The sequence below is a fragment of the Zalophus californianus genome, chromosome 10, assembly GCF_009762305.2.
Source record: "Zalophus californianus isolate mZalCal1 chromosome 10, mZalCal1.pri.v2, whole genome shotgun sequence".
Taxonomy (NCBI): Eukaryota; Metazoa; Chordata; class Mammalia; order Carnivora; family Otariidae; genus Zalophus; species Zalophus californianus.
In genome coordinates this window covers 28521942-28536627 of record NC_045604.1, presented here as the reverse complement: position 1 = coordinate 28536627, position 14686 = coordinate 28521942, and the positions used below count along the sequence as shown (strand labels likewise).

Here is a 14686-nt window from a genome sequence, read left to right as displayed (position 1 = left end):
GAGCCACCCAGGCGCCCCTTAAGTCTCTGTTCTTAACTGACTGAGCCGTTCTTGAGGAAAGGGCCCCACTTGTGGGGCATTTACTGTACAGGACCGTTAGGGAAGCCTAAGGATTTTGTAGCTAATAGTGATTTCACGCCACTAGGTGTCCCCGGTGTACAATTCTCACATCTGAGTTGGGGAAAGTGTCTTTGAAAAGCCTGAGGGCGTGTGCACAGCATGGTCCACTGCCAGCCAGGTTCTGAGACTAGTAACTGCCCCTGCTGTTTCTCCCCCTTGAGTTGGGAGAGTTGCTCATATTGGGGAAATATAGGAGGTCTGGCCAATTGGTGCTCAGGAAAACCACAGTCAGCCTTAGAAACTCACTCCATAGTTGATCTCAAGGCAGTGCCAGTTGGTTTCAGTGCTGAAGGTTACACAAGGCCAAATCAACTGATTGTGGCACAAAAGAATGGTCTCATGCCATTGGCATTGAATTGCTGAGTTTGGGAAGGCTTGGGGCTCCCACACATAGAATATGATATGGGCCCCTTCTGGGCCTACTAATGAGAAAAAAGAGTCTGTATCTGGTGCCAAAAATGATCTCTTGACAAAGGTCCTCTCTTGCTGATTTTTGGGGAGGACTGGAAAACTTGAGTCCTGAAGGAAAAGGTCTCCGTATCATCCAGGGGGCCACCCCTGCCCAACAGACATACTGTTGTGGATGAGAGCAGAGGGTCTTGGGCCCGTTGGTGTGCAGGCACTTCCTCTGCTCCCACAGCATCTTCACATCATCCCATTTAACCTTTACAGCAGGTACACAGTGGATAATATTCCCATTCTATCAATGAGGAAGAGAGTTCAGAGACTATATCCACTGTCAGCAGGGAGAAAAAAGAAATGCTTGAGTCCAGTAGTATTTTCAGAAAGTTGAACTCCAGCTCCTATTTTGTCTCCTGGTCTTTTGGCCAAAGAACTACCTTGGGTCTAAAAGATCAGGGCTAACTGGGTGGAAGAAGTTGAAGTTCAAGACAAGATAAACAAGGGAATGAGAGAGCGCTGGGCTGTTCTAAAATACTTCAGGTCTCCTGAGCCTGGTGAGTAACAGCTAGGACACCAAGGGCTTTGCCAGCAGTGTGTTGAGCTCTTAGTGGAAAGAACTGAAGGGAAAATGGAAGAAACAACCAGAAGATGGAGGAGGTGGAAGTCCAAGAATGGAAGGAAGCTGGTTATGATAAGTCCCTGCCCAATCTGTGACATTGATCAGGGACTATCCTGCCAGATGTGTGACATTGATCAGGCACTATAGACAGATGACTTGAGCTGATAAATAAGAATGTTGTAATCACTGGAGTTTAATAGATGTTCATTATGAATTCAGAGCAAGTGATGCCCAACAAGACTCGTAGTCTGATTTTGTTAAAATCTAGACACGGTAAAATCAAAGCATTAGGGAAATGGAGAAGTTCGTTACTGGCCACCAACTCAGACTACAAACTGGCTTATTGTGGAATGGTTTATGCTGTGCCCCAGGGCTCCGTCCTTGGCCCCTCCTTTGATATTAATGACAGATGAGGGGGCTTTTTAATGTTCTACCCATTCCAAAAGAGGATTTGAGGCCATTTACAAAAGGAACAGTACTAGATAGAGTTGCTGATAAGATTTTTTTTTTTTAGATGGGAGGGGTTTGAGGGAGAGAGAAAATCCCTAGCAGGTTCCATGGGGCTTCATCTCTCAACCTTGGGATCATGACCTGAGCAGAAATCAAGAGTCAGATGCTTAACCGACTGAGCCACCCAGGCTCCCCTGCTGATCAGCTGATCAGATTTTTAGACAACAGGAACTCCTGGGAAGGATGACAATTTAGGATTCAAACAAGTATCTCTATAAGCTTTAAAAATAGGCAGAATTTAAAGGTAAGGTTGTTTTCAAAATTGAGATGGATGAGTATGAAGAGAGTTAAGGATTACAGAGCACTGTGCTCTTGTTAACAATTCTTTGTGCCAGTAATACATGTTTATGATGTCAGGAACTGTTAACGTGTCCTCACTGAACTCCAGTGTAGTCCTGGCTGGGGTAGTAGGCACAGATGGCTTAAGATCATTTCGGTCCTCTGTGTCTGTCAGCAATCCTAGAGTGCTCTGTTCCATTATGGTGCTCAAACAGGAGGCTCCCTGACAGACGGTGAGCCCATCTGCAAGAGGAAAACCAAGAACTGGAGGCCCAAAGCTGTGTCAGGGGGAAGAAGCTTGAAGGAGCTGAGAAGACTCAGGGAAAATAGGACACTGCTTTGGAAACTGAAAGGGTTGTCCGGTGAAAGACATTCTATACTTCTCACCCCACCCAGGCAGACCTACGGCCAATAAGTACGTGATAAACTCGAAGCCAATTTCTGGCCACCATGTGTTTATTCTGTTCAGTAAATACTAAACTTTTTTTCCATGCAAGGCCAGTGCTAGATGCTGGAGAGGCTTGGCCCCTTCCTTCAAGAACCTAGTCCAGTAGGGGGTCAGAAATAATGCAACAGATGTGGGTAGTACTATGAGAGAAGTACTGGGGTCAATCCCCACTACCGGAAAGAGGAATGGTTAATGGTAGCTGGGAGAAGTCAGGCAGGGTTGCATGGAGAAGGGGACCCTTAAACTGCGCACGCGCAAGGTGGCTAACAACTGCTAAGGTTTCAGAAGCACTAAATGCCCATGACTGTTCCAAAGTGTTACTTGGATTATCTCGTGTAGACCATCTAATAACTACAAAGCGCATACTTTTGTTTACCCCATCTACAGACTGATGAAACCGAAGCATAGAGTTATTAAATGTTACCTGCCAAAAGCCACATAGCGAAGTGTGTGATTCTGATCCAAGTAGGTTTTGTACTTTTTGCCAGTTTTCTGTCGCCTCCCCTGCGCATTTGTCAGGCAGACAAGGGTGGGGTAGGACACTCCAGAGAAAAGAATTTTAAGAAAAGACCATCCCAGAATATGACTGCATTTTCAGCTTATACACAGGTTAAAAAGTACTAGAATTTATGGTTCACAGGGCTCTTGGCCAGCAATCAGCTGGGGGACAAGTGGGAGCCAGAAGGGGAGGGATGCTCTAGGCCTTGCCCTCTTCGGGGAGTGGGTGACCACTCACGAGTTTTAGGCAGAGATGTGGCATGATCAGGTTTGCCTTTTGGAAAGCATTCTGATGTCTGTCCAAGCATGACTAGAAGGGGAGACGGGGGCAGGAGTGCAGGTGAGAGACCCGAGTAACAGGAGATGGAGGGGAAGCGGCCAGACAGTGAAAGGCTGAGAAAGGACAGTCCGTGGGCCCTGATGGCAGGTGGAGAAAGGTCTTCTGAAAGTGACAGCTGATGGGCAGGATTTGGGTGACAAAGCAGGCTAAAGTGATTGTTAATAAAATTCTACCATTTGTGAATTATTTATCTTTCTCTGCTGGATTGGTACAGGTTCAACAGCTATCTAACAAGGACCCTCACATTCTTGTTTTGTTTTGGGGTTTGTTTTGTTATGTTTCGTGTTTTGAGTACGTGAGAAATGAGTGGCATTACTGTTGTTTTCCTAAAATTGCGAATTACACCGGTCTTTTAGACCTGTATGGTACGCATGACTTTACGGCAGGTGTGCTGCAGGAAGAGAAAAAGAGGAAACGCTGGCCTGACTGGAAGGCCTCGGCAGTCCCTTCAAGTCTCGAGTTGCTCTAATTTGGCGTGACTGCATACCCGGAAGGTGAGGAGGAAGCTGCGGGAACTGACATCCCCTCTGATCCTTGGTTTCCATATTTGTAAAATGGAGAACTAATACCTACCTCAGAGTTGTAGTTAGAATTAAAGATGACTTCATTGAAGCACTTCAGATGGGAGAGAGTGCTGCTCTCCGTGTCTCCCCCGCCCTCCAGTAGCTGGGAGCTATGTTTGGCTCCGTCTCCCTGACTCACTGGATTAGAATGACTCAGTTCGGTTTCACAGATGCTGCTGCTAAATTAGGGTCTCAGGGAGCCTTCGGGAGGCCAGCTCTGTGAGGAAGAACTGCCGCACTGCCATCCTGCCTGGGAACAGGATAGAAACAGGTGCTGGCTACAGCTCCTGCCTTCCACCTGCTAAGCAGTCTTTCTGTGAGGATCTGCATGATAAGTTACCGATGTATTGGCTTGCTTCCCCTAGGTTTTTTTCCCCTAGGTTTTTTCCCCTCTACTTAGTCCAAGAACATAGCCAAATTCTTTGCGTTTCCTTGCCTTAGTTGCTTTTGCAGGGTGGAAAACATAGCATGCTTCTGGAGCATGCTTGAGTGCACTGAGGCAAGGCTCAGGGTCACAGAGGAAGAAGGGGAGGGGGTCCCAGAAGACAAGAAGGAGCAGAAGTCCATGGGATCTGAATGGTGGGGACCCTGTCCGGATCCTGGATGGGAGGACTTTTAAGGAAGGGACTGCACAGAGTCCCTGGGGAGGCAGGCTGCTGGGTGCCAGGCTCTGGAGAACGGTGTCTGTGCCTGTGGCACCCAGGCCAGGACTGCTGTACTTGCCGGCCCCTGGATGGCAGAGGATGAGGCCTGCAGGGTCCACCCTCAGTACTTTGCATTGTGTGAGATCCCAGGACCTTTTCGTGATCCCAGAAGGGGGACAGATTATTCCCCACCACCCGGCAGGGTAGAGACTTGGTCTGATCTAACTGGATGGAAAGAAAAGCAATGTGGCGTTTCTCTTACACCTGGTTTTATGATTGCGGATCCACACCTGATCTCCTATCCCTCACTGGCTTGGCTCCCTTGCCTCATCCCTGACTCACGGAGCTTCACTAGCAAGAGTACAGAAATATATGTAGAGGCAAGAGGGCTGGAGCTCTGCTTGTGACCTGTTATGTGACCCTGAGTAAATTCTTTTTCCATTGAACAGGGAGAGAGAGAATGGGCCAGAGGGCCTCTGTCCGCTGACTTGAGGATTCTAGTGGGTTTGGCTGAACTAGAGTCCATTACAAAGAGGAAGCCCAGCCCAGAGGGATTAGGTGGCTTCTCCAAGTCTGCAGAGCCAGTAAGAGACAGGGCGGGACTCATGCTCTGGTTAGGGGTTCAGAGCATGAATTCCGGAGCCAGACTGCTTGGGTTCGAATCCTGGCTCTGCCATCTAGCAGCTGGGCGACTTTGGGCAAGCTACTTAAATTATCTGTACGTCCATTTCCTCATCCACAGAACAGGTGTGATATTGGTATCTGCATCAGGGACTCATTTTGAGGATTAAAGTCAACACAATACTAAGCACAGTGGAGTGCTGCCTTATAGTAAGTATTAATGGCAGCCATTAGTCTAATTCCAAGCCCAAAGCAACTCTCACTACCCAAACTTGTTCTTATAGAGCCTGTCACACAGCAAAGGCCCTGTGCCTCTGTCAGCCCAACAGTTACCCCCCTGTGCCCCTGAATAACAGGGCTGGGCTGAAAACAGAGAGCCAGGTGGAAAGGACCGGCTGAGGCCCATGTCCCCAAACCCTTCACAGGAGAGAGTGGGGATAAACGAGAGAGCTGTAAACAGAACCGTCTTCCTTCCTTACTCTCAGATCCCAAAATAACATTTGTCTGCTCCCCACCCTACCCAGCTGGCAGAGGTGCAGTCTGAGTAAGGTGCCATTTAAAGATAACCTGGCCCTCCCCGTCTGCCCCACTGGTTGGGCTGGGCTCCCGAGGCGAGCAGTGGCTGCCTGTGACGGGCACTGCTCCCACAGTCCCCCCCAGAGCAGGCTGATCCCAGATGCCACCCAAACCAGCCCAGCTAACCCCTCCTTTCCTGAGGCCCAGGCTGTGCAAGTTCTGCCCAGGCTGCCCAGGGCCTCTGCAAAGAAGAAGCCTGGCATTCTGGGGCAGGTAATCCTGCAAAGGCATTGCTAGAAGAGTGCTCCTTCCTACCAGTAGCTGGGTCCACGGTGAGGCTGATCCCCACTGTCCCTCGCCCACCTCCAGACCCCTCCCATCAAGAGGACAAACTCGAGAGTCATAGTCTTTCATTTGCACTGAGAAAGAATAAAGCTAGACAGCAGGGAAGACCTTATGTTGCAAGAGAGATGTTTGTTTATTTAGGGACAGTGGGAGCCAGGAGATCTGGTTCCTTCAGTCCCCAGCTAAGCCCTGAGACCTTGGCCAACTTTCTGGGGCTCTCCTGGGCCTTACTCTCCCCAGGCCTGGGTTGCAAGGAAGAATCAGTGTGTCTTTGACACCCTAGAGTGGGTGTAATGAGATTAAATCAATGAGGAAAGGGCTCAGGGCCCTCAGGAAGAAAGGAATGAATAATTAGCTATCTGCAGGAGGTGACAGTGCCAGAGGACAGCTGGGAGGAGGAAGACTGGCGAAGCATGGGACTAACCTGGAGGCAAGTAGGGGAGAGTAATAGAGCTCCCCTTATCTCACAATGGCCCCAAATTTCCTCCCCCCCGCCCCCCGAGCCAGACAGCTGGGTGGGGCAGGAGCCTCTGGAATGGAGGCTCCAGGGCCCTGGTCCTGGGAAGGCAGGAAGGCCCTGGAAGAGTCCAGGCCTACTCAGTCAGCTCTGATTTGAAGAAGAGCAAGAAGGGGGTGGGGAGGAGCCCTGGGCGGGTCATTCAGCCCAGTAGTGAGATGACTCAGCAGCTCGCTCACTCGGGTACCACGGCCCCGGGCAAAGCCCAAACTGGGTCACAGGCTTGGTCCTAGCCCCTCCTCTCTGCCCGGCTTCCACTGCCCTTCCCCACTCTAAATATCCCGCTATCTTCCCCCACAGACTTTTGCTGGGAATAAGGGCTGGGTATCAAAGTTTCCCCAAGTATGCGTTCTGTATGCCAAGCATAGCACGGAGGATTTTAGACATGTTACAGGAGAGGCAGGCCGTGGACTGCGAGGGCCTGGACTTAGAAGTCACAGAAGCCCACCTCCAAATCCCAGCCGGGTAAGCTGGGAAAATTCACTTCCAACCCCTGTACGAAGGGACAAATTCATTCGCAGTGTTAGCTGCTAGCATTACTATTATCCTATTCCAGGGACCCTGGGGAGAGCCTGCTACTGGCAAAGTTCATATTTTGTCTCATCTGATCACAGATTAATTACTGTCTGCCTCTCCTTTTCCAGGAAAGTGCCTCTGCCCCTCACTGGGGCCCAGGAGACAGGCTTGGTAAGGGGAAGAGGCTCCTGTGTGCCCTGAGCGGACGGGGTACAATGAAGCCCCTTCGGGCCTAAAGATTTGGACAAACCCCTTCTCAGGTGCCCCAGTCCCTCCCCATTGCTCCCACCCAGCCTCTTCCCACTCCTGCCCAGTTCCACGGCCTTTGTCAGGACGCAGGTCCATTATTGGGACAGAGCTAACCTCAGCCCTCCATCTCCAGGTTCGCCCAATCCTGCCGGTTCTCCCCCCTGGCCCGCCCCCAGCCCTTCCCCACCCTCTGTCCCAGTCAACACTCCTATCCTGTGGACTGAAGAGTTTCCCTAGAATTTTACAGTAGAAAATCACTGATGGTGGGAGAACTCGGTGTCGTGGTCAGCTGGAAGCCTCAACCAGGGCGAGATTTGAGGAGGACCAGTTGGAGAAGAAATGAAAAAAGGAGAAAAGCAGGAAAGTAGCTAGAAAAGGATGAATTTCAGGAAGCATGTGGCTTGGCTTTGTTTGGTCTTGTTTTGTTTTGTTTTGTTTTACCAGGAGAGACTTGAGATTTTGGTTTTGCTCTTGGGGAAAGAAGCTGATAAGAAAGGAGAAACTAAGAACACTGAAGAGAAGAGATAATGCGGAGAGATCAGACGGGGGTCTAGAGTACATGTGGGAGCATCAGCCTTGGACGGGAAGAGAGACAACCCTCCCTCTGAACTTCATTCAACCTACAAGAATCACCTACGGCAACGGCTGGGTGACAGCAGTGAATACAATGACCACATGGTCCCGCACTCATGGAGCTTGGGCAGTAGGAAAGAAGACAGGGATGGCGAAGGGCACACTGTCCAGGGGGTGGGGAAGTGTGAGTCGTTTCTCTTCATCCTTCTGCCGCTGTGTTTGTGACTGGGGCCTGCACGGGGACATATAATCACTTGCCCCCCATCAGACTACCAGCAACTTCCTGGGACAGGAACTAATGCTCTCCTTACTCCAGCTCTCAGGTTGGGTGTGCTAGCAACCACAGGGGCCCAAGACAGGGCAGCTCTTCTTCTGGCCGCCGTTCCCTAACTTATTTAGATTCTGCTGGACCTTCCCTGCCCTGCCCTGGTTCCCTCACCTCGGAACACCAGCGAGACTCACTGTCCACGCCCTCTGCTGTTGGGGAGGGGGAATCCACCTGGATTTAGATGACTTGGGCCCTGCTGTTGTTGCCTCTGCCATTTACGGTCTGTATTATCTCTGGCAAGTCCTACAAGTCCCTTGAGTCCTAGTTTGTCCATCTGTAAAACAGGATTGATGAGAACACCTGTCAACTTCTGAGCTCCCGGAGTTGTGGAGACCCTCCAATGAGGTACATGTCAAAGTGCTTTGTAAAGGACTGCACCATGGCCACGGCTTGAGGCAGCCTTTTGATTTGGTCCCTGGAGTGATAGGCAGTTCCTGGTCAGGGTAGCCCAGGTAGCAGGGGGCACAGTCACTGACAGTATAAATTTGTAAGGGGATTAATTGGCTCCCCCTCCCAAAAAAAACCACTGTCTCCACTGTAATTAACTCTTGCCCTCCCTATGCTCCCCTAGCCAATGCAGTATTCTGCAGGACTGCTTTGTGAAAAAAGGGGCTTTTGAAGTGTCTAGCTGGATGGGCTCCAGGCGGCAGCCTATCATCCCGACTGATGAGGCCACAGGCTGGTGCATGCCAGCGCTGTCCTCTCAGAGGGGGAAGGGGCCATCTCGGGGAGCCAGTGCAGCTGGCAGAGCCCAGGCCCGTGGGGACAAAGCGGCTCTGAGCCGCCTCTCAATGGGTGCCTGTGTTCTGGGAGTGGGGGCGGGGTGCCCTCAGCCTCTTTCCCTCTTCTCCCGCCACCCCACCCCTCCCCGCTCCCCGCAGGACTTCCTGGGCTGGACACTGGGGCAGAGGAGGTCCTGCACAGGCGAAGGTCGGGCGCTGCCCCTCTAGGGTTGGCCCATGTGCCTGGGCACTCGGGGATGGCACCAGGATCAGGGCTTCTGGGGTCCGGGATACTGATTGGGCCCAGGCCGGGGGCGGGCCCAGGGCACGGCCAGGCCTCCCCGGCTGCAGAGTCCGGCGGCCCGCTGTGGCCACGGTGGCTCGGGCGGGAGGAGCCACCGTGGAGCCGGGGGCGGGGGCGCAGGACAGTACCGGGCTGCGTGAGGGGGGGCGGGAAGTGTGAGCCCGGGCTGGGTGGGCGTCGCCGGTGGGTGGCCGCCTGGGCCGGGCGCGGAGCGTGGGGGGCAGGGTTACCGCGGCCCGGGCCTTAGTCCCGCCCTCGCAGGAGGCGGGAGAGGAAACCGAGCCTGGCGGCGGGCTGGGCCCCGCAGCAGCTCCCGCCGGCCGGCTTCGTCCTGCGCTCCCTGCTCCAGGCGGCCGGTCTCGGCCGCGCCCAAGCCCCGCCATGCGGCCCCCGGGGCTCTGCGGGGCCGCGCCGCTTGCCGCGGCCGCCCTCCTGGTGCTGGGGGCTCCCCTGGGTAAGGGGGTGGGCGCGGGGCGCCCCTGGGTGCTGCCGGTGCGCAGGGAGCGGGAGGAGACCCGGCCGGGAGGCTGGGCCATGGGAAGCTGACCCGGGGCGCGGGGGTCAGCCCCGGAGGGAGGCCGCTGGGGCTCAGGGGCGGAGCCCCTCAGGGTGGTGACGAAGGGCAGCTCCCGCGTCCCGGGAGCCGGCGGGATGGGAGCCTCGGGGAGCGGGGCTAAGGGTGGACGGAAAGCTGGCCTGGTGGCCATGCCCCCCACCCGCCCCCCCCCACCCCGCCCTCAGCGCTGGCCCGCGAGGACTGCCTGTGGTACCTGGACCGGAACGGCTCCTGGCATCCAGGCTTCAACTGCGAGTTCTTCACCTTCTGCTGCGGGACCTGCTACCAGCGCTACTGCTGCAGAGACCTGACCTTGCTCATCACCGAGAGGCAGCAGAAGCACTGCCTGGCCTTCAGGTGGGCCCCCGCCTCCACCCACGCCCCCTCCATCCTCCTCTCAGGAGGCCTGCCCGGGCCTCCCGACCTCCGTGTCTCCCTCCTGCCCCTCTCCATGTCCACCTCCACAGCCTTAGCCCAGACCTAGCACTCAGCTTGGTGACAAAGTGGGTGTTGGTGCAGGGGCCTGGAAGGTCCAGGAAGGGCATATTAACCATCTTGCGCTCGGTGGAGGGTGGGTACAGGGTGCAGCTTTGTGGAAGACGCTCTGGCAAAAAGGCAGGAGACTTGGGTTTGATTCCCAGGTCCACGTCTCTGTAGCCGTGTCATTGTGGGGAAGACTCATCCTCACATGGGTCATTATTTCCTTTTCAAAAAATGAGGGCGTTGCCAAAATTAGTGGTTTCAAACTTCTTTTTGAAAGGGACTGCTAATACATGAAAGGTATAAGGAGACTGCATGATTGGGGGGTTGGAAGAAAGTTGTAGATGTAGGGGCGTTGAAGTGGGGAGCACACTACAAATCCCGGCATGCCTCACACTAGCCAGCCAGGCAGCACGGTCTTCTGGGAAGTGGAGGTCCCCTAAGATCTCCTCCACAGGGTCGTGGCAGAGCCCCTCAAGGAACCCCAAATCTCAGCTTGCTGTGGCCCCCTGCTGGCCAGGAGTTGGAGCACAGTTTTATGGCCACCATAATGAGGAGTCCCTCGTAGGAGTGCTGGAAGGTGAGGGGACCTGTTCTTTGTCTAAAGTCCCAAGACCATAGCAGGCATCGCTTCGGCCGTGATCCTCTTTGTGGCTGTGGTGGCCACCACCATCTGCTGCTTCCTGTGTTCCTGCTGCTACCTGTACCGCCGGCGCCAGCAGCTGCAGAGCCCGTTTGAAGGTACGTGCAGTCCTGGGCCCGGGGGATCAGATAGGCTGGGCCGAGCCCCATGATGGGCACCAGAGAGTTCCAGGACGTGGGACCTGTGTACACACACCTGCCAGCCTGCAACCCCAGAAACGAGAACGTGCGGGTCTGTGTGTGAACAGCGGACATGATGAGTACGCGGGCGGACGTGCGTGCATGTGAATGTTCAGCTGTGCGCGGCAGGCCGTCAACAGTGGTGCGGTGCAGTGGGTACGTGCGTGCACGTGACTCTTGGAAAGGACGTGTCGGGGGGTCTGTAGTGGTGAGCATTAATTGCATGTACTCTAGTGAACGGTGGACTGTGTGCCTGAGTGTTGGCATGTGACCGAATATATATGCCCAACCCCGAGGGGCATGGGCATGGTGTCGCTGCACGGGGGATCAGTGTGGGAGGAAAAGGCTGAGGGCGGACCCCCCCCTGAGTGGCAGCTCTGCTAGATTAGAAGATACCAGACCCTGGAGCCGCCCTGTGCTTGCCTAAGTGGGACATTTCCCAAGCTGTGTTCTCTGGCTCATGAGGCTTCTGAAACCTGCTGAGGGGAGCAAACCTGCTAAACACAGACTGACCCGCTGGGACTGCGCGCACAGCTCCCCGCTCAGCTCTGCCAAGCAATGTCGGGGAGGCAGAGGCAGCAGGTGGCCAGCCGAGAGCCCCCAGAACAGACAACAGGGGCCCAGGGGGGCTTACGTCGGTTTCAGGGCAGGAGGAGGCGGCTTCACCACGGAGGTGGAGTTCTGAATGCTGGTCCTTGTCCCCCACCTAGGCCAGGAGATTCCAATGACAGGCATCCCAGTGCAGCCAGTGTACCCATACCCTCAGGACCCCAAAGCTGGCCCCGCACCCCCACAGCCTGGCTATATGTACCCTCCTAGTGGTCCTGCTCCCCAGTACCCACTCTACCCGGCTGGGCCCCCTATCTACAACCCTGCAGGTAAGTGAGCCATCTGGAGCTTCTTGCTCCTGCCTGCCCCCCACCTCTGCGCTGGGACCTCCCCTACCCCTTTCTCGCCCTGAGTCCCTCTCCCAGACTTCTACCTCAGCTGGAAACATCCAGGCTACCTCTTCCCCATGGATCCTTCATGCCTCTGGAAGTGGGGGTCACTTCCCATCCTCCTATGCCACCCCTGATCCTTATCCTGTCTGCTTGGCTTTCAGCTCCTCCCCCCTATATGCCACCACAGCCCTCCTACCCAGGAGCCTGAGGAACCAGCTGTGTCTCTGCTGCCCCTTCAGTGATGCCCCTCTCCTGTATCTGCATCTGGCCCTGGGGGTGGGCAAGGGTCCTCCACTCAGCAGGCCCCAGACCAAGCCAAGCCCTGGGTCCTCCTGGTGATGGAGCCCCAGGGACGTAGACCAGGAGCTGAGCTGGAACTTGGCCGTGAATGAGGGGTGGGTGGGGAGGGCTTGGGGTCAGTGGACTATTTTTACCTGGGACAAGAGAAGGACATGAAAGCCTGGGTCAAAGCCCCTGCTTTCTCAGAGTCCTGCGACTTCCAAGATCCCAGCCAGGAACGCTGGGGCCCGCCCTGTTTGCTCACTGTGGGCTCCATCAGTATTGGGCAGAAGCCCTGCTCCTGGCTGCCCCACTGGCCAGGGCTCCAACTGCTGGATTAAAGCTGTAAAGCTGTAACTCATGTCGGTTGCCTCATTGGGCCCATCCACACCTTCCAGGAGCTCTGCCTTCAGCTGGGCCCTGAGGGCTGTCAGTGTCACATCCTCCCAGCCGGCAAGGCAGGTGCCAGGGCTGGAGCCCAGCGCCACCCTCCCCCTCTTCCACAAGCAGAACCACCTCAGGCTGAGGGCCCCTTGAGCTGGTTCCCAAAGCCAGTGAGGTGGATTTTGCCACAGCTGGGAAGAGGGTGCTCATTTGCGTTACAGGCATTCTGCACTAGGGGTCAGGCTCCTTTGACATAGAAGGCACTGCAAATTTTTACAAAGGCACCTTCCCCTTTTCGGGGACACTTAGCTTCACATGTGGGTTCTGACACTGGCTGACCTTGGGGGTGTCTTTGAACCCAGTTTTCTCAGCTGTCCCATGGAGATAATGCCTCAGGGCTGTCATGTGGGTGAAATACGAAATGAAACTGTGACCTCTGTCCGTCCTTCCTGATCAAAGAGGTTCTAGGAGCCAAGCGGAGAGACTGGGCCACCCAAGAGATTGGTGCAAGGTGTTCCTGTTAGCTGCCTTGGGTCATCAGGGGACCCTAAGACCTTAGGCCCCTGCTGAGCCAGGCAGACGCCCCCTACCCTTGGAGATGCCTATGCACCAAGCTCTACCCTCACCTTTGCCTGGTTCCCTGAGGACCTGGGTCCTTGTGCTCTCAGGACTTGTCTGGTGACAGATGTAGGGAAAGAAGTTTTACAGTTTTTAATTCAAGTGGGAAAAGTGCCATACTGGCTTGGCAACACCACCACCAACCAACGGTCTCCTTTCCCCAACACCCATATGCTCAGCCCCTCCTTCCCTCAGCCAAGGTCCTCCAGCCCTGCAGCCTTGTCTTCCAGCTGGGTTCTGCATATGGCCACTGTGCTAACCATGCCCTCTGGCACCCATATACTGTCAGGGAGGCTCTTGTCACACAGGCTGGAGTGGGGGAGCTCCTAGGCCAGTGTCAGAAACAACTCTCGGCAGAGCCAATCACAACTACGGGCAGAGTCTCTGTCCATGGATTCACAGCTTCCCCCCTTCCTAATGAAATTTTCAGGGGGGCCCGAAAGGGCCCTGGACCTGACCAGAGAGGGAAAGCTAATGCTGGGGTGGGAGGCAGGGGGTACGGAGCTGGGGCCACAGCTGCAAATCCACCTTCTCTCTTGAGGGTGGGGGCAAGAGGTGGGAGTTGGGGTCACAGTGTCCTGGCTTCCAGTCTGCAACTTCTGCCTTCATTCACACTTCAGGAGAGAGGGTGACCAGCTCATCTCAAGGTTTGGAACCACCAGTCAGTCTCTGGCTCGCTTGCTCTCCCTCTCCCCGTCTCTGGAAGCAGAGAGGGGGAGGAGGTTGGCAGGATAAGGTTTGAGTTTCCCTAAGGAAAGAGGTGTAAATGGATGCATGGCCATGCCCGGCTGAATTAATTATCCTTAAATCCACAATCTGGGGCCAACTAAAGATCGCTTTGTTGACTGGGGTGGAAGGCAGGTTTATCCCAGTCATAGCTGCCTCCCAGAAGGTGGAGTCTCCCCTCCCCAACATTTCCAGCCAATTAACTCTGCAAAGCACTGAGAATTCTAAGGAAAAGGGGGAAACTACGAGAGAGTGGGGCATTTCACATGCCCCGAGCAGAGAGAAGGCCCCTCTCACATCCTCTAGCTCTGTAAATAGGGCAATCCCCTGAATCTCTCCCAAAGCTCTCCATCCATGATCCCATCTTACTTGCTTACCACCAGGGGAACGGCCAGCAGGAGAACAGAGCTGTAGCTGCCCCTCCCCATCTTCAGCAGCTAGCACCCCTGAAAACCAGGCAGGCACCCTACAAAGGGGAGGAAGATACAGGGCGCGTGGAGCAGTGACCCTGAAGGATTTACACTCCAGTGGTGTCAATGGGGTCCTGCTGAGCTGCGAGGGCACATCAAGGACCCTAAGGGAGGTCTGGGAAGCACAGACGGAGAGCAGCACTCCACACAAAAACAGGGCACCTCTTTCTTGGGCGCCTGCTCAGGCAGGGGAGGGGGAGGCTGAGCTCAAAGGGTGAGGGCAGGGGTTCAGATGCAGGGAGAGAGCTGGAGCAGAGGTGAATGGGGATACAAAGGGGCCCCAAGAAAGGAAAGGG

General features: G+C 54.7%; 1 protein-coding gene across 1 annotated transcript; it reads left to right on the top strand.

The window, feature by feature from the left end:
- The first annotated feature begins 8997 nt into the window (after positions 1 to 8997).
- On the top strand, positions 8998 to 12549 carry SHISA4 (shisa family member 4). Its single transcript, XM_027611966.2, has 5 exons — positions 8998 to 9568; positions 9856 to 10027; positions 10758 to 10891; positions 11683 to 11850; positions 12075 to 12549. The coding sequence occupies exons 1-5, from the start codon at positions 9496 to 9498 to the stop codon at positions 12119 to 12121; spliced, it is 594 nt and encodes a 197-aa protein (XP_027467767.1). The 5' UTR covers positions 8998 to 9495; the 3' UTR covers positions 12122 to 12549.
- Positions 12550 to 14686: the final 2137 nt, after the last annotated feature.